This window comes from Equus quagga, chromosome 1 (genome assembly GCF_021613505.1).
Source record: "Equus quagga isolate Etosha38 chromosome 1, UCLA_HA_Equagga_1.0, whole genome shotgun sequence".
NCBI lineage: Eukaryota > Metazoa > Chordata > Mammalia > Perissodactyla > Equidae > Equus > Equus quagga.
The window spans coordinates 57,407,838-57,430,937 of record NC_060267.1 but is presented as its reverse complement, the minus strand read 5'-3'; the positions used below and the strand labels follow the sequence as shown (position 1 = coordinate 57,430,937).

Sequence of the window (23,100 nt, the reverse complement as noted above, 5' to 3'; positions counted from 1 at the left end):
CTGGAAACACTGGGTAGATGGCAAACAGTGAGCAATCTAGAGGGGTCGGAGTGGAGTCGGTGTAAGAGCACTAATGGGCAAGAGGGGCTGGACGCAGGGCAGAGCCCTGGGTTAAAAGGCAGAAGTCTTTTGTCATGCCTGCCCATGTCCCTCTGCCCCCTACCCCTGAGGGGCATCCCAGGAGAGTCTGCACTTCTCCTAGTCAGCAAGGGTGGTTCACAACATGGGATTTGGGTATGACAGAACTCCTAATGCCCCACCCTATCATCTTTCCCATCCTAGAAAATGACACAGCAGTTTCTGGCTCAAGCCTAAAGCCTTGGAGTCATCCTTCACATCTCTCTCTCACACCCCACATCAGTAAATCCTGCAGCTCCATTTTCAAAGCAAAGCCCGATTTGACCACTTCTCCCTACTTTGTCACCTAGCCCGAGCCACCGCATGTCATCTGATTTCTGCCTCCTAACAGGCTGTCCCTCCTCCACCCCTGCTTCCTACAGCTGTTCTCCACACCACACACATCTCAGGGGAAAAGCTCCCAAATGCGCCACCCTGGGAAGTATTGGCCACACCACAGCCGAGGAAGGCCCATCACAATGTGTCAGACCAAGCCTCACCCTGCCTCCCTCTTGGGATGCTAATGCCTAAGGGTCTGCCCTGAGGAATCGGCCCACTGCCTCAGCAACCTCCTCTCCTTCCGCTTTGCTCCTTCTCGGTTGCTCCAGGCCACCGGCCTCCTCACCGTCCCTTCATCCTCTAAGCACACGTACTCTGGCCCTGGTCCCTGCTGTTTCTGCTCTCAGCAGAGCTCTCCCCCAGAACTCTGCTCAAATGTCCCCTCACCAGAGTGGTCCTGCCTGACCACCACTCTACCCTCTAGTCCTACTTTTTTATATATTCATCACCACCTGCCACCAGAATGAAAAGTCCACGAGAGCCAGGAATTCATCTGCTCATCCATCCTCAGTGCTTAGAACAGTGCCTAGCCCAAAGGAGGTGACGAGTAAAGATTTTGTTGAATGAATGAATCTTACTGTAAATGTGACACATTAGTGCTTACTGGAGGGAAAGGCAAGGGGACATGGGGTCACAGAGAGTGTCTGGGTGTGCGTGGAGGAGCAGGGGTGGAGAGCGGGGAGACCTCTCATACTGACACTTGAGTCAAATATACTTTGTCTAACAGTGAGGAGTGGCTGTTTGTACCTCCCCCCATATCATTTTTTTTCCCTATAGCTTCCTTAAATTTACAGGTAGAGTTTCTGGGATTCCTGACCGTTCCATTGTCAGAACACATGTTAAACAATTACACATAAAGAGAACAGATTGGCAGTTGCCAGAGGTGGGGAGCAGGGGCTGGGTAAAGTAGGTCAAAAGGTATAAGCTTCCAGTTATAAGAGAAATAAGTCCTGGAGATGTAATGTACAGCATGGTGACTATAGTTAATACTACTGTACTGAGTATTTGAAAGTCGCTAAAAGAGTAAATCTTAAAAGTCCTCATTACAAGACAAAATTTTGTAACTATGTAAGGTGACGGACGTTAACTAGATTTATTGTGGTGATCATTTTGCAATATATACAAATATCAAATCATTATGTTGTCTACCTGAAACTAATACAGTATGTCGATTATACTTCAACAGAAAAAAAGAAAAAAACATTCTGTATCAATCCGCTCTAAAGAAAACTGGGTTGCTACGGCTTAAGACCCTTGGGGTAGGATTGCCAGAAGAACTCTGTGAACACGTCTGCCTTGTGGAAGAACACCCATCCTGGAGGCTCAAAGTCAATGCTGTGAAGGCATGAGCCAGCCTTTGTTTAAGAGATGACCACAGCCAGGCACACCGACCCCAGCCCACCCTCCTCATAAGAAACACCCAGCTGAAAAGATCCTGCACTGAGGACCAGCCCCACAGTGAAGACACAGTTACAACAAATCAACAAACGGTTGTCTACGCTGTTCGCTCCTGTTGCTTCCCATTCAACAGGGGCAAGTGGAGGTCTGCCCCGTGGCTGGCTGCCACCTGAACTTTTGTTCCTCTGGAGCAGGATTAAAAGAGCAGAGCTGGTGCCTGCGGCCTGGCATTATGAGGGTATCCAGCTTGCTGAACAGAAGGCTGTGCATCCCTAATGTGCACATGGCTGGAGATGTTCTACGTGTTCTCTAAAAGACTGAGACAAAGGGACTGCCGCAGAGATGCTGTGCCAAAGGACACTAACAGGGCTCAGAGGAGAAGAGCTGGACTGGAGCCTGGCCTGTCTTGGCCGATAACGGGGTACAGGGTGGGGGCCTCATTATCACTGAATCAATGAGATTTGTAGGTGCCAGGTGGCAGCATCGGGGTAGGGTGACGTGAAATACCATTTAAATGAAATGGCTGGCAGCCTTGCAGATCCTCAAACTCTCTCCTTCTTAATGTCAATCTGATTCTTGATGGCTATTATCTCTATGGCCTGAAGATCAGATGACACCTCATATCCCCGAATCATTCTCCTTTTTAGAAAGATTAGCTGGTGGTAAACCAGAGGGTTAATGGTGTATTTGCAGTCAACTGAGGCTTTTACCCTAATTGATTAAAACTATGAAACACACACTCACACACCGAGAAAGTAAGAGCTTTGGAGCAAGCAGCAGCAGAACAAAGTACTGAGCGTCTTGGACCTCGTCGAGAAACTGAGGAAAACAGAGCATCCTCCGTTCAGAACAGTGCACCCACGTGCCCACACACACAGGCGTCTACAGCCAGCATTCGCCATTCACAGCCCCCGAAGCACAAGCCCAGCTCTAGAGACTTGCCTCTCCCAAACTCAGACACCGCACCTGCCCCAGTCATCCTCGGGATCAACTTTCTTCCCACTTCTCCTGTGGCTCTGAATCATTCTCTCCAAAGGGGGTCGTGGCCTATCCAACGCAGCCCACTGTTTTCTCTCTACACTAGAGATCGTGTTTCCACCAGATCAGTTTCTTTGTTACCTAAATTCTCTCACATGTTGACCACACTCCACTTTCGTGACCCTCCCTGGGTTAGGTGACCACCATCTATTCAGGGCACTGGTATGGCCATCATTCTCCCTGCTCTGTCTTCGCTGGTTTGGGCCCTGTGCAATTCTCCCTTCTGTTCGACGGTAGGAAGCAGCCCGAGCCTTGCCTGAACTGGAGCTTTCATCTTGCGGACCTTTGCTTCAAACAGCTCAGGGCCGCGTCCTTTACATTCCAGGTATAGAGCAGAGCATGGAGCTTGCTATAAATAAAAGACCTTCAAAATAACAGTGTCAATAGCATTTGGGTGCTTTGTACATGCTCCGCCCTCCTCCCCTCTGTTCCAGTGAGGGTCATAGCTAAATGCACACCTGTCCCAACTGTTCCTGTCCTGAGGGATGGAAAACCTCCCCCTGGTGCTGGTGGCAGTGATGTATTGTTGGCAGAGTGTTTATAAAGCAGATTTCCTGTGGGGAATCTGTGTGGGTGGGGCTTCTACGCCCATTCCCAAGGGTGGGAGTGGTGGGGAGGACTGGAAGATAACCCATAAGCTCAGCCTGCCCTTGCCTCTCCCTGCTCCGGCCACGGGGGATATACAGGGTGGGTGTCCAAGGACCAGCGCTTCAGTAAAGTTGGGCCCTGGTCCCCTAAGACACAGTAGAGCCTGCAGGGACGACAGGAGGTTGAACTGGTTGTATGCTGGGCCAGGATGAGCCAAACAGAATTCTATACTATTGTGATCAGGGTCTGGGACAGCCTGGGGCCTGAGGCCAAATCTACTGGTTTAGTTTCTGGTGATACCTATCCCTGCCCCTCCATTCTGGGGGCTGGAAGTGTTACTGACCACATCCACAGGTTCCCTACCTGCCACACAGGAGGGGCCAAAGAAAACTGGAATGCCAGGCTTATGGCAAGGAAAGGGTTTTTAATTCAGGTGATACTAGCCCAGAGACCAGAGTGAGCCCTAAAATTCATCTCGTCTTCCCGAAAGATGTGAGGCCAGGGGTTTTAAAGGTCGCAAGGAATGTGGCCGGTTGTAGGGAAGGGAGCTTGTGCCCTTGCTGGTTGGAGCTTTCCCACCAGCCTGCATTTGCCCTTGTGAGGCTGCTTTCAGAGAGGAAGATGGTGAGATAAGGGAATCTGCAGGTGGATATCCTTGGTTGTCTGCTTCTGTGATGGGTGGTGGTGCCAAGAAGCCCAGGAGTAAGCAGGGAAAGGGGATGAGCGCTTTGCTTTAACCCCACATAGGCTGGGTTTAATGTAGGGGAACTGACATCAGGGCCGGCATCTGAAAGCACATCTTATGTGTTTCACTTTAGAGTAAAACCTTGCCTTGGAGAACAAATTCAAAGGTCTGTCTTCCCTGTTTGCATCAGAGGCCTTGGTCATACTCAGAACGTAACTTGCATGAGGGAACATACCTGGTCAAGCTGGCAAGGTGGTCTGTTGACGGTGGGATTGCTTTACGAGCACGCTCCCATGAGCTTCTGGACCACGGAGCCACCCAGCTGGCCCCTGTACTCGACAGGTCAGGGTCAGGGAGGGAGCACATTTCAGTCACACTCACCTGTGTTTTCTTAACCCCCAGGAGGTGGTACTAGTCAGTTACCATCCCAGAGAATAACCACCCTTCGTGCTGACAGCCAGTGTGCAAGCTCTTGAGTCTGAGCTGCCTTCTCCGTAGACTCTGGCCTGGGAACCAGGCAGATGCCAAATATACCCTGCTAATAATGGTCCTTAATGAGCTCAGAGCCTCCATGGGGCTCTCAGGAGAGTGGGGCTGGAAGGTGGTGGGAGGGTGGGTGCAGTGTGGGGATGGATCTGACGCTCAGACTCTGACAGGGAAATGGGGCCATCTCGGGCCTGGAGGATCTGCTAAAGGCCCTCACCTTGGGGCTCTCTGGAGCCCCACATGCGGTCATGGTAAGTCTATCCGTGCCGGGTCAGCCCGATCTCACATTTCAGCGCCTGGGAAGGAGCTGCGGGGAGGAAGAGCAGGAGAAGGGATTTAAGGGTTAAGAGAGAAAACAGCAAGGGCCACGGGGATTTTGGTGCACTTGACAACAAACTGTATAAAAAGTGAGATGCAGTTAGTAAATTGGAATCATACCCAGATTTAAAGTAACTGAAGCTCTTCTTCCTCCCCATACAATGACCCGCCAGACTGGGCTGACAAAGAGTAGACAAACTAGACATTGAAACTCAGCAACATTTATAGCCCCATAAAGCCTCAAAGCAGGAGAAAGAACCCCATCCATCACGTGGCTGGAAAGCCCGCTGTTACGGGTAATTTAACCAAAGACGACAAAGATTTTGGCCGTGCATGCCTCTCTGTTCTCACTGAGAAGGGACTCTTGTCTTTCCTATTCTTTCCCACTCACAGCACTATGGATACTCCGTAATTAATTGACTCACATCTAATGCAGTGTCCTAGTATTTTTTTTTTTCCTATGAGACCCACAGGATGGATGATAGTCATATATACAGTATACTCGCTAAGGCATTCTCAGATTTTTACAAAACACAAAAAAAGTAAGCACATTAATAATTCATTTTCATTATATACCATATTCATAGTCATCACATACCAAAGACTTCTGCCCCCTTTAGGCAGCAGGATGAATGGTAAGTCCACTCCATTCTTGCCTATTCATAAAAGCATTTGGGAATGCGAGTGACCAAGGGTGGGGGTGTTACAAAAACAATATTGAATTTATTTGTATTTATTTTTTTAAAAGGGAAATTATTCACAAATTTTGGGATTTTAGCTCTTAGTAATAGCAAATTATCTGCTACATACACATTGTTCAGCTGCTCTAAACATACTGATGCGTCATGACATCACGGTTGAGAACCCCTGGTCTAGATCAGTATTCCCCACTCTTAGACCATAGGCCCTGGGTGAGGCAAGGACAGCTCAGAACTACAGGAAGGGATCCATGAATCCAAATGTACACCAAGCATTATAGTGCTCTAAATAAATAGCCTGTCTTGAATTTACATTACCACTCTCCAAATGTATACCGGTGTGTAGGAATTAATAAAATTCAAATTAATTTAAAAACTTTGCTGAATTCATAGTTGCTGTTTATCATTATGCGTTTTCTCAGTCAAGAACCATGAGGAGTAGAATCTTAACATGGTTAGGGGCTACAGTATAGAGAAGAGAGTGGAAATGCAAGAATCAAGGTTTCCAATTATACATGAAAATTCATATTTTGAGACAAGAAAGTGGACAAAGGACTGTAGCAGAAATTAGGCCAATATTTCTCAAAGTGAAGTCATTAAACCACCAGCATGGAACTCTCCAGGAGTTGCTGGTCAAAATCTCTAAAGGTGGGCGTCCTTAACAGCTCTCTTAATCGGCTCAGCTAAGTGCGAATCACAATGACTGGCTCAGAATACACTGCAAAAACCAGTATCGTGACGTCACAAAGTATTCTCCAAGAGATTTTAAAAGCAGAGGGCGAAATATACGTGTTTGATGGCAGAGCCATAAACAGATGACCCATCTCAAGGGACCATGATGTCCACTCCCAGCCCATATTTTAGTCATTTTCTTGGTCACTGGGTTGTATCGGAGACAAAGTTCAGACGGAGCATGGGATTCCCTGCACAGCCTGTCCCTTTGTTGTTTTCCAAAAGCCCCCAGAGGGTTTGGAGACTGGAAAACAGGAAGACGACAGCTTTCGCCCAAAGTAACTTCCAATTAGATAATGAAATTATTCTGTTTATAGACGTTACAGAGATCTGAAAATACCACTAATCTTTCTCATGGACGGACTATGGGAAGCTCTCTGATAAACACAGATTGAAAAAAAATGGTTTCTCGGGAATCGTTTCAGATTAGAAATAGATAAATTGTTTATTAAAAACAGAATGACGTTAAACCTCTTCAAGACGCTATGACATCTAGAAGCAAGAATTCTTTTCTATGAGAATTAAAAACAAAAACAAAAACAAAAAGAAAACTCCTAAAGTATGGACTTTTGAGAATTATTTAAGAGGTACTAGGAACTCCAAACTAAAAATAGCTTTTACTAGACCCCAAGAGGAGCAAGTAGAATCAGCAATTTATCTAAAACCAAGAATCAGTATGTAAAAATTCTTTAAGTCTCGTCTCAGGGACACAGACCACAACTTTCAGTCAACTCTGCAGTTGGTGGTCATGGCTAGGAGCACAGAACCTGCAGTCAGACAGACAGACAGACTGGCCTCTTAATCCCGGCTTCACTCGTGAGCAGTTCCTGTGACCTTGGGCAAGTGACCTAACTCTCTAAGCCACAGTTTTCTCATCTGCAAAATGGAAATAATGATCATAGTGCCCTCTCCTCATTGTCTCTTGTAGGTAATCACGAGGATGAACGGAGTGAATGCATGCCAGCATTCGGATCACAGTATCTGGCAAAGAGCCAGCACTGACGCAGGTAAACGATGATTGTTATTATATTTCTACTACTTTTATTTTAAACTATGGATTTTCTGTAATGCCAAGATATTCAGGAAGAGCTCTTTTTTGAGGGGGCAAAGGGGTTGTCGCTCAGGAGTGTTAAACGTGTGGATTTAAATTCTGTGTATACTTTGAGCCTGTCATCTGACATTAAACCTTTCCAGGAATGCTCTTCTGTTCCTAATTTTCCATAGCAGGTGTCCCCCCACCTATTTTCCAGCTCATTTTATTCTGTCCTAGCTTTTCTTGCAATTGCTTCATATGTACAAGCGCCAGGTCCCTGGACAGACTGTAAATTTCTCCTGGGTTCAGTTCATGCCATACACCTTTTTCCGTCTCTCTCAGAGGTTGACATGTAGCATATACATGGCGGATAAACAAAGTAAGAGAGTGTGTATGTGTCGATCATCACCATTAGCTTTTTTCTCCTTCTTCCTTCTCTTAATAGTGACAATTATAATTAGATTAATAATAAATGCTCTTGTTGTTGAGTGTCTCCTGTGCCTGGCACTGAACTGAACCCTTTAAATGCTTTTTCCCACTTGACCCTTGATGACACCACAGTGACTGTGTGTGGCATGGCTGCCGAGAGAACTGCGAAAAGAACCGTGATACCTGGGGTGCAATGCAGGCCCCTGAGACTCGCTCGGTCAGGTTCAGAGCACTCTGAGCAGGGTGTGGTCAACGCTGGTCCTTGAAGGGAACACACCAACCCCCACCCTCTTTTCTTCCAACACAATCCAGCTGATGGTTTCAGGGCTCCTCTTATCAATCAGGGTCCCAAAGCAGAGATTCTTAAGGAGAGGAGACTTGTATCTCTAGGGGGGACACAACTTGAACCCCCTCCCCTCCAGGGGTTTCTGATACGTCCTTCTACCACAACCCATAGTGAGAAATAGGCATTATACTGCAACTCAGACATATATCTAAAATATTTTTATGAAGCAATGCTCACATTCATGTGAGGCCCTCTGATGTTTTCTTATTCTATTTCATTCTTTCACTAAAAATGAGAGTGTGGAGAAACTGGAACCCTTATACATCACTGATGGGAATGTAAAATGGCCCAATCTCTTTGGAAAACAGTTTGAAAGTTTCTCAAAATCTTAAATACAGAGTTATCAAATGACCTAGAAATTCTCCTCCTAAATAAGTATCCAAGAGAAATGAAAACACACATCCATACAAAAACTTGAACACAAATGCTTCATAGCAGCATTACTCATAGCAGCCAAAAGGTGGAAAGAAACCGAATGTCCACCAAGTGATGAATGAACAAACAGAATGTGATACACACACACACACACACACACACACACACACATGCATGCACAGTGGAATATTATTCAGCCACCAAAAGGAGTGAAGTACTGATAGATGCTACAACGTGGAAAAACTTGAAACCACTCTGCCAAGTGAAAGATGCCAGTCATAAAACATCATGTACTGTATGACTTAACTTATATGAATCGTCCAGAATAAGCAAATACATAGAGATAAAAGGAAATCAGTGGTTTCTACTGGGAGGGAAGGTGGGGGGCAAGAGGAGTGGGTATGTGGTTTCTTTTTGAGGTAATGAAAACGTTCTAAAACTAGGTTGTGCTGATGGTTGCAGAACTCTAATACATAAAAAACTGAATTACACAGTTTAAAAAGGTGAATTAAATAGCATGTGAATTATATCTCAATAAATCTGTTTAAAAATGGTGGTTGTGATGCAATAAACTGATTTTAACACCCAAAATGGGTCACAACACAGCTGGAAATCATTGTCCTAGAGCATGCTGCCCTCTCCCTGTTCCCTACCCCTGCCTGTCCTCTACATGACAATCACTGCTTGACCTAGAGAGTTAGGAAGACTGCAAGATTTGGGTGGGCAGACGGACAGACAGATGGGAGAGGGGGTGAACATGTGGAAGGAGCGATGAAAGCCATCTGTGTCACAATATCCATCCTCTGTCTTCATAAGGAAGAAGGAAGGAACCAGGGATCTTGACTGCATTTGGGGCAGCACACTCCCAGTTAAAAGGTCACTTTCTCAGTCTCTCTAACAGCTGGGGTGGCCATGAGAACAGAGCCTTGGTGAGATTTCTGGGAGAGCTCTGGAGGTGGCTGACTCAGCTGGGACAGGCGCCCCTCTGGCCCTGGCCCTTTCTCTTCTCCCTGCCTCGATTCAAACATGATGACTCAATCTCCAGAAGCCACCTTGGGACCTTGGGGGTGGAAGGTAGGCCTAAGGCTGGCAAAGCACAGGACAGAAGGGGACTGGGTCCCTGAGACCTTCTGGAAGCCACACGGCTGCCCACCTCTGGATGTCTTTTACGTGACTCAACCGACCTCTGATTTGCTTACACCACTGAGTTGAGTCTCTGGAATGAGCAGCCAAAGGAATTTCTAAACGATAGACCAACTAAATGAATAAAAACTCCCGTCGTCATATCCGAGCAGAGGACAGACCCTTCAAGAAAATAGCGGCTACTCTCCCACCCAGGCCTTCCTGCCGCCCCTGCCTTCCAGAAGAACTTCTCCCTGAGTCCCATGTCTGAGGGGAAATGAGGACCCAAATACCTTGTGATTTTAAATATCCTCAGTAGCCGGACACATCTCAGCACAGAGATGCCCAGCGGAGACATGATCTTGGTCTCCACCAGGATGGTCTCCAGGATGCCCCCGCACACGATGAAGCAGTCGAAGCGGTTGAAGAGGGACACAAAGTAGGCCTGCAGGCCCAGGCTGTACATCTTCAGCAGCATCTCCGTGGTGAACAGGGCCAGCAGTGCCTTGTTGGCCGTATCTGGCAGGTCCAGGAGCGGGGGAGGCGTCCAAACAGGGGTGTGAGGAGAGGGAGGAGGAGGAAGAAAACACGGTAATTATCACCACTGCAAAAAAACCCAAAACGGTCCCTTCCCAGCCAGGACGCCTCTCCTATCCACTGCCACCTAAAGAGGACTGTTAGGGCCAAATCGGTGGAAAGGGGTATCTAGTTATCACCACATGAACATTTACCGAGTCTACTGTGCACCAAGGGCTCTGAGCGCATTATCTCCTTCACTCCTCGCAGCAGCTCTGAGAGCTGGCACTATTGTTATCACGCCCATTTTCAGAGATGAGAAGTGAGGTTGAGAGAGGTGAGTAATCTGCTCAAATCATCAGGCAAAAGAGGGAGTCAGGCCGTTGGATCCTGCCCTCTATACCGGAGAGTGACGGCTGCCCAGGGTTCTGGAATGCAGCCCTGTGTCTGCCTGACTCCCCTGGAGGGCCCTGGGATGCTGGCTGGTGAGATCCGCTCCTAGGATGCGGGGACGCCATCAGGGACAGCTCCTTGACTCAGGACACTGTGGTCCTCTTCCTGGCCTCTTTGCTTACCTCATCCTCACATGCTCTGCAAGCCTGCCTGGAGGCGGGGTAAGGCCTGAGGTCCTGGCAACCCACTCTGGGAAGCTGGCAGCCAAGGGTCTGAGATGGCCAAACAAGCTGCAGCACGTGTCCTTGTCACCTGGACCCAACAGTGCCTGTTGGGGCAGGCAGTCTGGGCTACGCAGGTGAGCCACGTCTGTTTATAGCGAGATGGTGCATCTTACTGTGGGGTTTGCAAGCGGTCAGGCCCTTGGTGTCCCCAGCATGTTGCCTACCAAGAGCCAAGGCCGCTGGCTGCTTTCCCATCAACTTTCTGCCTGTGGCTCTTCCCTCCCTGGGACCGAGGGCTGAGCTCGCAAGAGTAAACAAGACTAGCGCCAGGGGCCGCCTCTCACCTTGGACTTCCGTGAGCCAGTGGGGCTGGTTGTAATGCTCGGAGGCGATGGTGAGCGTGTTGAGGAACACCAGGAAAATCACCAGCCAGTAGAAAATGTTAGACTTGACTGCTGCACGACACTTTCTTCTGCAGAACCGATTCCACCGGCGCCAGTAGCGGCTGGAAAGGGGCAAGGAGAGAGGATGGGGAGGGCAGTGGCTGTGAGATTCAGATTTTTCCCAGTCCAAAAGGCAGCGCCGTGGCTTTCTTCACCCTGAACTGACTTGGCCTCACACTAGAGCAGTGCAAGCTGGCAGCAGGGAGACAAGCTTTCCATCACGTTAACCAGGCTCTACCACTTAGCCACGGGGCCTCGGGTTTGTCCCTGCTCCTTTCTAACCTTTGGTTCTCTCATGCATGAAATGGGCATAGGGCCGACCTCACAGGGTTGTTGTGGGATTGATAAAATACCATATAATGCATCTGGCATGAAGCTGAAGGTGCTCAAAAAGTGGGTAGAATTTTTATTTTGTAATAATGGACTTATTAGGAGTGGTACTGAGAGCACTAAGAGCCGGATCAGTAGCTGTGGTTACCAGTAATGGTTACTGATGAGACTCCCGCGTGCCACTGCCATGGCAGGCACTGCTCCTGCCTTCTCTCGAATTCTTTTGGTAACTCTGAAAAGCAGGCGCGATCCTGATTTTGAGGAGAAAACTAAGGGCCGTGGAGGTTGACCTTGACCAACATCACACACCCGCAGAGCCAGCTTGGGATTTCTCCCCAGCCCAGTGTCTCACTCCTTACTCCCTGCTGCCTCATGTGCACAGTGTAAGGGGTGAATCTGGATGAGAGGTTCTTTGCTTTCACGGGCTTATAGAATCTTTCGAGAATCTGACAAATGTTTAGACCCTCTGTTCAGAAAAGTCAGCACATCCACACATCCACACCCTCTCCAGAGAAGTTCATGCAGCACGTGGCCCCCTTGCAGCTCGGCCACGGTCCATATGATGTTCCCATGGTCTCTTGGTTAGGGACTTTTGTTTGTAATGCTCAAACTTGGCTGTACACAGAATTACCTGGGGAAGCTTAAAAATAACAACCAAAAAACCTCACCAGTACCCAGGCCCCAACCCCAAAGCAATTAAATCTTGTTCTCTGGGGGCTGGGTATTTTTTAAATACCAAATCTACCATCGGTATTTTTTAAAGTTCCCAGGTGGTTCTAATGTGAACCATGGTTGGGAACCTTTAGGCTAGATGATCTCAAGGAAATACTCCCATTCTGTAATGCTGTGTGTGTGGGGGGGCGGTTTACAGCTTGGCCCCTCATAGCTTATGGCATTCATCCTCGTGATGCAGAGGAAATATATAGCTGTATTTGGTAACTCTGGTGACCAAACATTGAATAAATATCCACACCATGCAGAGGAGAGAAGAAAAGGGTGCTGGAGAGGTGCTCGGGAGGGAGCTGCAGAGGGCCATGCTGAGGACTTTGATAGGAAGAATGACATGATGGCATTTGGCTTTAGAAAACCAAACAATCAACGAAAACAACCACTCTGCCAACTTCTGGATCAGGGGTAGCATGAGGAATGCTCTTTCAGCCATCTGGGTGGGAGATGACAAAGGCAGTGGCTTTATTAATGGAAAAGAGGAGACTGAGTTGACACCAATTTGGGGGGCCTTTGAGCCTGACTAGATGTGTAGAGTAGGAGAGAAAGGTATGGAAGGGATGACCAAGATTTCTAGCTGGAGCGATGTGGACGAATGGGGTCCTAACCAACGCAGGTGCAGACCAGGAGGAGTGCTCCGGAAGCAGAGGTCGTCAGGAGGAGAAAGGTGGGGTGCTCAGCTCGGGAAATGGTTAGAGGTGCCTGCAGGTCACGTATGTTGAGAAGCCCAGTTGGCAGCTGAAGACAGAGCCTGTTTGGGTAATAAAGAGGGCAGAGGAGAAGCAAAGCCGAACGCGAGAGCGACAGTCCGTGCGCGTGTGCACTCCGCTGCGTTCTTGGTTCCCAGGGACACAGACCTCCGCTGTTGTGGACCCTCCACCCACGCCCAACTGCCTTTAGAGATAGCTTGGCTTCATCTCAATTTCTGTTCTGTCATTTTCTACCTCCTGTCTGCGGAAAATCCTGTTACCAAGCCTTTGCTAAAATCTGTTCTGAGGTTAGACAAGTGGGGTCATCTAAGCAGGCTATTTTTCCCTTCGTTTTGGGCCTGCAGAACGAAGAGGGAAGAAAGATTAATGGAGTCATGTTCTGATCCGACCCCTACATCACTACGGGGCTTGAAGGCCACCTCCAGTGAGCGCCAGGCCTTTGCAGGGGACACAACTGCTGCTTGGGGGACCTTCACTACACGAGAAGAGCTGCTTGGGTCAAAAGACCCCAGTTCCCACAGACACTCAGGGAGGCTTCCCTCCTCCAGACATACCGCCCTGGGTAAGAGGGAGGACGGGGGAGGGCGAAGAGAGGGGCAAAGGAATGGGACAGGGGTCCCAGGGGTCCTGGTGAGAGGTGACCTTGTGCTGAGGAGCCTTATCTTGCCGGGACAGGACTGCTTTTTGCCTGTTACTGTGGTTATTAATATTGCAGAGAAATTGGAAGACAATTTTTTTCCTGAAAAATGAACTTTCAGGAAGAATTCATATCTGATCTTAAATAGCTTGCATTGTAGTTCCAAGAAATATGTTTACATAGACACACTCTCATGTTACAGAAATCACTGATAACTTACTCAGAGTCCAAAGGAAGCGACTCTGCCTTCTTTCACGGCATGTAGGAACCGACCGGCAATCAGCTGAATACTCAGAACTTGATTAAGCTCCTCTTTCCCCAAGTTTGGGGGAGGTGGGTGCGCGGTGCTACACCGTCAGGCCTGGCCCATGGCTCTGGAGCTGCTCCACTTGGACCCATAGACCGGGTGCACCCGTAAACGGTGCTGTTCCTGTGCACAGCCATTCAGGAGAGCCCCTCGGACTTGGGCTGGGTGGGGGTTGGGGTAATTACTATCCAGAGAAAGTATTTAAAGATAGTTATACACTTCCCACTCTTCAAAATATAGCTTCGCTTGACAACTGGTTTCCTGGCAACGCTTCCTACTGTATAATAAATGTAATGGTTTATTAGAATGTGTAAATTTATTTGTGTGTTTATATATGTATGGAGGATATAGAAATTAAATGATAAAATAGGGAGGAGCAATTTGCCTGCTATTTATGTTCCCTTCACACTAACTGGAAAAGTCCTTTACTCTAGGATTAGAACTTCCCACATGTAGACATAGGAGAGAAGGATGGAGAGGAATGTGTCTCACATACTTCTTCAAACTTCTCTATCGTTGCATTCCCATGGGAAATTTCTGTGCACTCACCCTCAGATCCACCTCACCTCTTCCCAATACTGGACCCTGCTCTTGCCTTTCCACCTATATGGACTGTCCCCTCAGCTACCAGGACCTCCCCCTTCTATGTCCTGCTCATCACTTAGGGGTCACTTCAAGTCCCAGCTTCTCCATGGTGAACTTTTCTAGTCTTCCCAGACTCAGAACTCCTGTCACACTTGTCTGCATTACTCATTTTAGTTACACATTCAAAAATATTTATTAAATACCTTCCATGGGCTAGGTACTAGATATTCAACAGTTATTATGATAAACACAGTCTTTGCATAAAACTCACGTGGGTGATACAGACCCCTAAGCAAGCAAAGAGGGTGCTCAGCGCCAGGGCAGGCTTACTGGAAGTGCCCCCAGAGCACATCAAAGGGCGTCCCAGCCAAGCGTCCAAGCCGGCAAAGTCTCCCCAGAGGAAGTGACTTCCCAGTGCCTTGTATTGTCAGTTATCTTTTATTGTATGGTTCTTGCCTCTCCAATGAGATCCTAAGATCCTGGAGGGGAAGGGACTGCCCTCCCCTTTGTTACAGACCCACAATATTAGTGCAGTCCATTTCACGTGGCAAGAACACTTCACGGACAGGTTGGCAGAGCAGTGGAGACAAATTCTATGCAGATTTACTAACTCCTTGTTGAAGACAAGTTTTGAGAGCCCTGGACCTCTTGTCACCCGGGGATGAGGGTGGGGGTGAGGAGAGGATGGGCTCCTAAAAGAGTTTGCTTGACACATAATTTTTGACAGGCATCTAGAACAGTAGACAACATCAAAATGGTGGCTACTTCAGGCTCTATCTAGTGGCCAAAGTAAGTTCCTATCTTTTCTTTAACAGAATTGAGAACAAGCAACCCCCAAAATCATTAAATTTAATTCTTTTATACATAAGTAACTTAAAAATGGACTATGAGAGACTGGGGCAAATTTGGACACATCCTTGTTGCTTATGGGATGGCAGAAGCACAGGGAACATTAGAGGCACTTTTCACTGACGATGGGGCAAGACAGTCCTCCCAAATAGTAGAAGCCCGTGGGGTTCACTCCAGAACTCTGCAAAGTCGAGAGAGGAAAACTCCAACAGGTTATCTGATTAATCCCTTCAAATTGCACAAGACTTTTGGAATCACTTGTTCTGTAACTGTTTAAAACCTGCTCTGAACAGTGAGCCCCAAATGTTGCAGAATTCTTTATTGTAACTAATTTCTCAAAGTGGAGACTTGGTTTACCAGGAGAATACCTTAATATTGCCCTAAAGTCATAAGTCCATTAATTTGCCGAATTTTCCCTAAAAGTTCTGTTCTGATATTTCTTTTAAATAAACCATTCAGTCTCGGAAATATAATAGGCCAGTTTTAAGCTCAAATTCATTCACGTCATTATTAAACTGAGAAAGGAATCAGGAATACTTTGATTATTTTAATATTCAAATATCAGATTCTTTTTTGGAGTAAGACAGGCTCTTCACTGTTTACAAAGTTATTTCTGAGTTACAAAAATTCTCTCTGCATTTCTCCCCATATTTCCAGGTCTCTGCTATGCTCCCATTCAGTCTTGGCTGCCCAATCAGACAGACAGAAAGCGCGAGGGCACATTTTTCTTACACATGTAGTGGAAACTTTAGCAGCAGACAGGAACTACTCCAGGTCTAGTCTGATAATTGATGGCATTTTGAATCCATTGCCAGTCTTTGATATTCCCTGAACAGACACCATCAGTGGGCTCTAGAATCTGGATGGGATGGCCGCCACTTGACATCTGCTCAGACCCTTTAGGGCCACACTCTCTGGTATGGTAGCCACTAGCCACATGCGGCTATCGAGCACCTGAAATGTGGCCAGTCCAAACTGAGGTGCGTGGTAAGTAGAAAATACACACTGGATTTCAAAGACTTAGTACAAAAAAACGAATGTAAAATATTCCATCAATAATTTTTATAGTATTACATGTTGAAATGATGTTTTAGATATACTGGGTTAAACAAATTATATTAAGATTAATTTCACCTGTTTCTTTTTACTTTTTAATGTGGCTACTAGAAAATTTTAGAAAGTGCACATGTGGCTTGTGTTACTTTCTAATCAACAGGACTGTGGTAGAGCTCCTGCCGCCCTCCCCGCTTCTCGGCAATGCCCATGATACAACAGCTCAGCAGAGACAGGGGTAGTGCTCCTGGGCGGAACCTATCACCAGGATGGCATGGTGGTTAGTGGCTTGGGGCCTGGGTGTGGGTTCTGACTCAGCCGTATATGAGCCATGTGGCCCTGGGTCTCTCAGCCTTGGTGTGCTCATCTGACAATGGGTTTAATGATAGTGCCAGCCTACAGGTAAGAAGTCTTTTGGGAATATAGAGTCCTCTCTGTGTTTCTGTTGTATCTTGAATAGCCGCCGCAGAGGTCAAACGGCTGGTATAAGGAGGTTAAGAACACAGCAGGGTGAGCCATGCCTCAAACCTGAGCAGAGTCCAGAGTCAGGGGACCACTGTTCTTTCCTCTTTTTCAAAAGCACAGAATACACCATAGAACACTGGATAAGAAAATGTTCCCAATGTCCCCTGGGTATCTCTCACTCAGCAGAGTCCACACAAATATGCACTTTCTCTTCCATCCTCCAGACTGTTCATTCATTCATTCCTTCATTTACGATTCACTCATTTGCATGTAATGAGAATGATATTTTGGAAACATTTTAAAATGTATTTTTATATCCCTTACTCTTATTGTGTAGGGGCTTTGGAAATGTCAGAAGTACAAAATGATTTCTCAGCTTTGGCTGTCAAATTAGATGTTTTGTTTGAGAGAGTATGAAGCCTACTGTCTTACTGAGCCAAGATCATTCATTCATTCATTTACTCAGCAAATATTTATTCCATCCCTGTTATGTACCAGCCACTCCTCCAGATGCAGGCGATAAAGCAGTAAGAGCTAAGCATTACTGAGAGAGAGAGAGGACTCTATTTCTAGAGCTCTTGTTCATGTAAGCAGAGCTAGGCCTGGTAGACTTCTCCCTAGATTTTTATGTGCAGGTGGTCATGGCTTAAGAGAAAGAGGAAGGGGAGAAAAGCCTGAATTTTCCAGTCCCAGTGGAATATGAGAGAAAGAAGGTGTCAGAAGCAGAGGAGAAAGTCAGACAGCAGAGTTATTTAATTCTCAGCCTTGGGCCCAAGCCTCAAGAGGTTAGAGAAGGTTGCTTTAGAAACCCCCAGACAGTCATGGGGAGGCCCAGGGACAGTGGGGCTAGTGGGCAGCCTCCACTGGGTGTAGCAGAGGGGGTCTGAAGGTCCCTGGAGAATGTCAGCCTTTGGCTTAGAGCTCCATCCAGGCTGGTGAAGAGAGAGTGGTGGGAGGCAGGCAGGTGGGTGAGCCTGCCATAGTGCTCCCGGTTTCCCAAAGCTTGTTCATGGAGTGTGAGGGGTCTGGAAGCGTCTGTGCACTCAGATGAGGTGCGAGGATGCTAAAGTCAGGGGACCAGTGGAGCTTGGGGGTCAGAGGACAGAGGTGGAGATTTCAAGATCGGATGTAAATATGGGGGCCCATGGATTCCAGTGGTGGAACGGATGGAGATGGAGCTGCTGCACCTCAGCAGGTACCAGTTCAGAGAGCAGCCCAGACTAGCCACCACACAGCAGGGATAAGCAGAGGACTCAGGAGGACGCCAGCACCAGTCCTGACCAAGCCCTGTTTACTTCCTGGGATCCTGAAGTCCCCTACCCCTATGCATGCAGACTCCATCTTGGAGAGGAGCTAGGGAAAAGGAAATATGAGAGTCGGAATATTTCACCTTAAGGGATTATTTCAAATACAGCACTGGGCTGCATTTACGCAGCTGGACTGAAATTTAGTGTTATTTATGCTCCTGCTATGCAGTAGGTGAGGCCAGGGAAACAACACTAGATCAGTTATGAAACACAAACAACCAATATCTTTGGGCATGTACAAGCTTTGTGGGAGTACATTCACATCCCCACTCCACATATCCATCCATTCATCCACTCAGCACACGTGTATGGACAGCCTGCCACTGGACAGGCACTTAGCTAGACTCTCTGGAAATAATACCTCTGAGGCACGCACAGCCTGTTGGGGGAAACAGGCCTGTGAGCCAATAAATGGAGTGAAGTCGGGTAGGTGCTGTGACAGAGGTACGAGCAAAGCACCATGGGAATGGAGGGAGTGAGTACTTCCCCTGGGGAGTTTGCAGAAGGTGTCATAGATGTGGTAATGTTGGAGGTTCTTAACAAAAGTCCGAGTTCTCTAGATGAAGACATGGGGACATGGTGATTCAGGTAGAAGAAGGGCTCCATGAAGAAAGGCCCTGGGAACTTTCTGGTAACCACAAGAAGTTCCATGTGGTTGGAACAAAGGGCATGCTTGGGGAGTGCGGGAAGTGAGGCTGGAAAGGCAGATGGGGGCTGAAGACCATGGGTCCTGTGGAAGGTTCTGAAGCAGAGCAGTGTCACAATCCTACATGCTTTCCATAATCCTTAAAGTTCCTATCTCATCGTGTTCCATAAACCTGAAATAGTTATGAATAGCAGTAAGTGTCCACATTACATCTTTTTAGACTGGACTCCATCTTACACGGGAGAGGGAGATATTCGGTCTCACGACCTCCTAGGGATGGTGCTGCCACAAAGACTGACGGTCAAAGATCAACAAATATCAACCCTGAAGTACCTGCCTGATCTGATCCACAAGCCTCTTCTTGATAGCCATACAAAAGAGCGCAGTTACCCCCTTAGAAGAACACCTCTCACTTTACCACCCCATCTGGAGGTATGACCTTGGGCTACCCAGGTTAGAGCAGGAAACAAGAGCAGCATGCAGCTCACGCACCTGAACTTAGACTTGGAGATCCGGTGGCTGAAAGAGAAAAAGGAGACATTACCAAATGACACACACATTTTCTTCTACTTCAAACGTGTTCAACAATGCAGAGAAGTCCGGTGTTGCCCAGGAGACTTTAAATGGGCACTGGACGGATGTGTGGGATGAAGAACTTTGGAGAGGAAACCCTGTCTGTGAGCATCTCCTGGCGTGTTCTTGTGTTTGAATGTGGGGACTGAGGGCTGGGCCAGCTGACGAATCTACAAACCCAGTATCTTCTAAGTGGCGCTAATGCTCCCTGGAGAGGGAGAGGGCCATTCTCAGATGGCCAGTGTCTGCCCAGCAGGTTCCATGAGGTAGGGCTGGGCAGCGTGTGAGGAATGCTGCACCTTGAAAAGAGCCAGGCACAAGGCACAAGGATCTCACCAGCTGGAAACCACAGGCAGGAACACATTGGTGTAGATGTCACTGCTGTCCAAGCAGGAGCCTGGCCAATGCTGGGGTATAAAGTGAAGATAAGAGAAAGGAGCGAGCTGGAAACTGAGAGGCCACTACAGTCCTGGCCTGAGGGCTGCAAACTGGGCCTAAAGAAATAGCCATGGGGTCTGAAACCCAGGATGCTGACAGTCATGTGCAACCCTGAAGACCTGGGGGACTTCTGGGCAGAAGCACAGGGCAGGTGGGCTGGTAGCTGACTCAAAGGATCATTGTATCAGGGAGGAGGGGTCCAGTGAAGGGTGGAAACTTCAAGGAGGTCCTGAGAATACCTGTTCATACAGGAGAGTCCAGGGGAGGCTGGATAGAGGCAGGCTGGGGGAGGAGGAAGGGAAGAAGGGAGGAAGAGAGAGAGAGAGAGACACACACACACACACACACACAGAGACAGAGAGAGTGAGAGAGAGACACACAGAGAGAGAGTGAGAGAGAGAGAGAGAGGGAAGGCAAGCACTTGAGACAAAAAACAGAAGGCAACATGTCAGAAATGGTGTTAAGGCAGTGGATACCAGGGAGATGCAGGAGGAGAGACTGTGCTCAGATGGCTGTGCGGTAGGATGCAGAATGCAAGTTAGAGATGAAGAAAGGGATGGAGACAGTGGTAGAGAGACAAAGAGAGATGCAGAGAGTACACAGGGGCGGGCAGTTTGGGACACGATGGCTGCAACCCTGTGTTGTCCCAGCTCAGTACACAGTGAGCTCTATTGTACAGCAAGAAAACAACTCCTCTTGTTATTTTTTATTAAAAAAAATTAAACCAGAAGATGTGACAGGTGGCGAAGCCATCGTGCATGAGATAATTATATCTCTGGGGCACTGAGATTCTGAGCCAAGTGCCTTTACTGCTCTGAATGGTTAGCTAATAACCTTTTCCCACCCCCAAAGACTGCCTCCTAGGGCTGGAGGGTTTAATCACACGCTAACAAAGCGTGTGGGAGGGGGACCGGGAGCCAAGGGCAGCGTTTTTATTTAGCGTCACAGTTTAATGGGGGAAACAAATGTTTCCAGCCACTAATTGGGTGCTGGGGAATCCGGGCGCTCTCTTCTCCAGCAGGGCCACGCTGAGTTTGGGGCTGTCAGGGTCTTCCCCAGGCTTGCTTTTGGGCAACTGACACTCCTTGCTGTTCACAAGCCCAAGCAGATGACCACGGCCTTTAGTCTTGTGACCCTGTCTACAGGGCTGGGCCTGGCCCCAGGCTTTCTCTCAGAAATGTCCCAATGATTCTCTCCCTTCAATACAGACCACATGCCCTTCCCTGTAAGGTCTCTTGAAGTCTGTCTCTCAGTCCAAGTGAGTTATAAGCAAAAGTGGGTTCTTAAAAACTCCTAATGGGGAAACCAAAATCTCAGTGTTCCTATCTCCTAAGGAAATGACTCTGGGATGTGGGCACAGGGGAGGATCAGGGCTGAGGGTGACCGTTTAAAACGAGGTCCGAGTTCCAGCATGGTCATTGGCTACGGGTCCTTCCTTGGCATTCGGGCACACTGTGAAGAGGAGGAAATGGAGCAGGACTTTCTTTCCCACTTACGTACAAGTCCTGATGTGTAACCATGGGCACCTCCCTTGAAGACTGATTTTTGTTGTTGTTGTTGCTGTTCTCAGGGGATTGTGAGCATAATTTTAGGCTTGCTGGCTCTGAAACATTCATCCCCTTTTAAGCACCATATTACTTAAGCACCCCTACTTAAGAAGGGGGAGAGTGCTGCTCAAGCGGCATGTGTCTGGAGGAAAAGGAAAATCCTAGCCCTTGCAGAGCTGGAGGAAGAAATCCTTGTAAAGCCCCAGCTCCTTGACTTCTCCATACTTCCTTGTACAGGTGGGAGGCAGCTGCAGAACCCCACTTCCTGAAAACAGAGGGACCCCGCTGCTCGGCTGCCTTTTACCTCCTGGGAGGTAACCACCAGCTAAGGTTTGGAAAGCTAGTCCATCCCTCTGTGTGAGTCCGTGAGCTGGGGAGCAAGTGGGTGCCGTGTAGCACGGCCCCATTCCACACCCTGGGCTGTCTGACATGTGGCAAAGGCTTCCGCCTACTGGTTAAACCACCTCAGATCCCAGTGAGGCCTTGGAACAGCAGAGACCTTCAGCTTCTCCAAACCCCAATGGGGCATGCACAGCCTGCTCAGAAGCCTTTTTGGCTTTTTCCATCAGCAATATTCTAGTGAGGTAAAATTCCACTGGGCTGGATCTGAAATTCATTCAACCCAAGATGCTTTCTCTGCCCAGGTGCCCAAGATAAACCTTCCAGGAAACCACAATTTTCTTTGTTGATATTAAGGTTCAAAATTAAAGACAACCCTAAAGCTCCTTTTATTTTGCTTAGTTACGCAATTTGCATTTGTTATTATTTGACAAATATTTGAACTTCTTGGGAGCTATTTATATTTTCAGCCTTTCTCTCCTTCTTAGAGTAATGAGCACCATATGTTTACTGCCTGCTGTGTGAAATAATATTTCCCTGAATCGTCCCAATTTGCCTTTCACATGAGTCAGATGGCACTGCAGTCATCATCCAGGTTGATATACATCTGACTCAACCTTGAATCCACAACTGCAACACCCCCCTCAGCTGTCATTACTAGAAGGGTCACACCCTGGGCCTTGTCACAGAGCATTGCTCCAACTGCTGGATGCTGAACTCAGTTGCTCTGTATCTCTGGTCAGAGTCTCCTTCTCCATTAGCCCTCCTGCCCTTTCACTGAACCCAACTTTTGCCCTCACTGGCCCTTCCCAATCACTCACACCCTTCCAGGGCTCTCAGGCTAATGTCAGATTTGGCCTCTGGTACCTAGCAATGGCCCCACAGTCACTTCAATGTTGCCTTCAACACAATGTAGACTCCCACACCGCCTGGGCCTTCTGCTGTGCCTGCTCGGCTAAACACCCACCCTGGTTCACACCACTGCATGCTTTTAGTGCTTCCAGGCTACAGAGGCTGCAAAAAATATGTCAAATTGTTCTGCGAGGCTGACTCCACATTTACGATGTCAGTCTCCCCCATGGCTTCGGCACTGCTCAGCATTCCTAGTGACTTCTCAGTGACTCACTAGTTCGAATCTTCTGTACTGTCCTCAAGGTGCCTAGAACACCAAACTCTCACTTTCTGTGATGACATGATAGATATTTTGTATGACTCCTATCATTGACCCTCTTCATCAGAGCCTCTTTCTGATTCTATATTCTTTATAAACTGTAGCCTTTGAGAACTGGAAGGAACTCTTAGATACCA

General features: G+C 47.8%; 1 protein-coding gene across 19 annotated transcripts in view; it reads right to left on the bottom strand.

Annotated features, from left to right (window-relative positions):
- CACNA1C (calcium voltage-gated channel subunit alpha1 C) overlaps positions 1–23,100 on the bottom strand; it is a 596,360-nt gene that overhangs the window by 109,702 nt on the left and 463,558 nt on the right. For all 19 annotated transcript variants that reach the window (XM_046654484.1, XM_046654423.1, XM_046654475.1 and 16 more), the window contains 3 exons: positions 19,388–19,414; positions 11,182–11,342; positions 9,998–10,223 (listed from right to left, as the gene is read on the bottom strand). In XM_046654484.1, the coding sequence (XP_046510440.1) occupies positions 9,998–10,223; positions 11,182–11,342; positions 19,388–19,414 (414 nt within the window). The remainder of the gene's footprint in view (positions 1–9,997; positions 10,224–11,181; positions 11,343–19,387; positions 19,415–23,100) is intronic.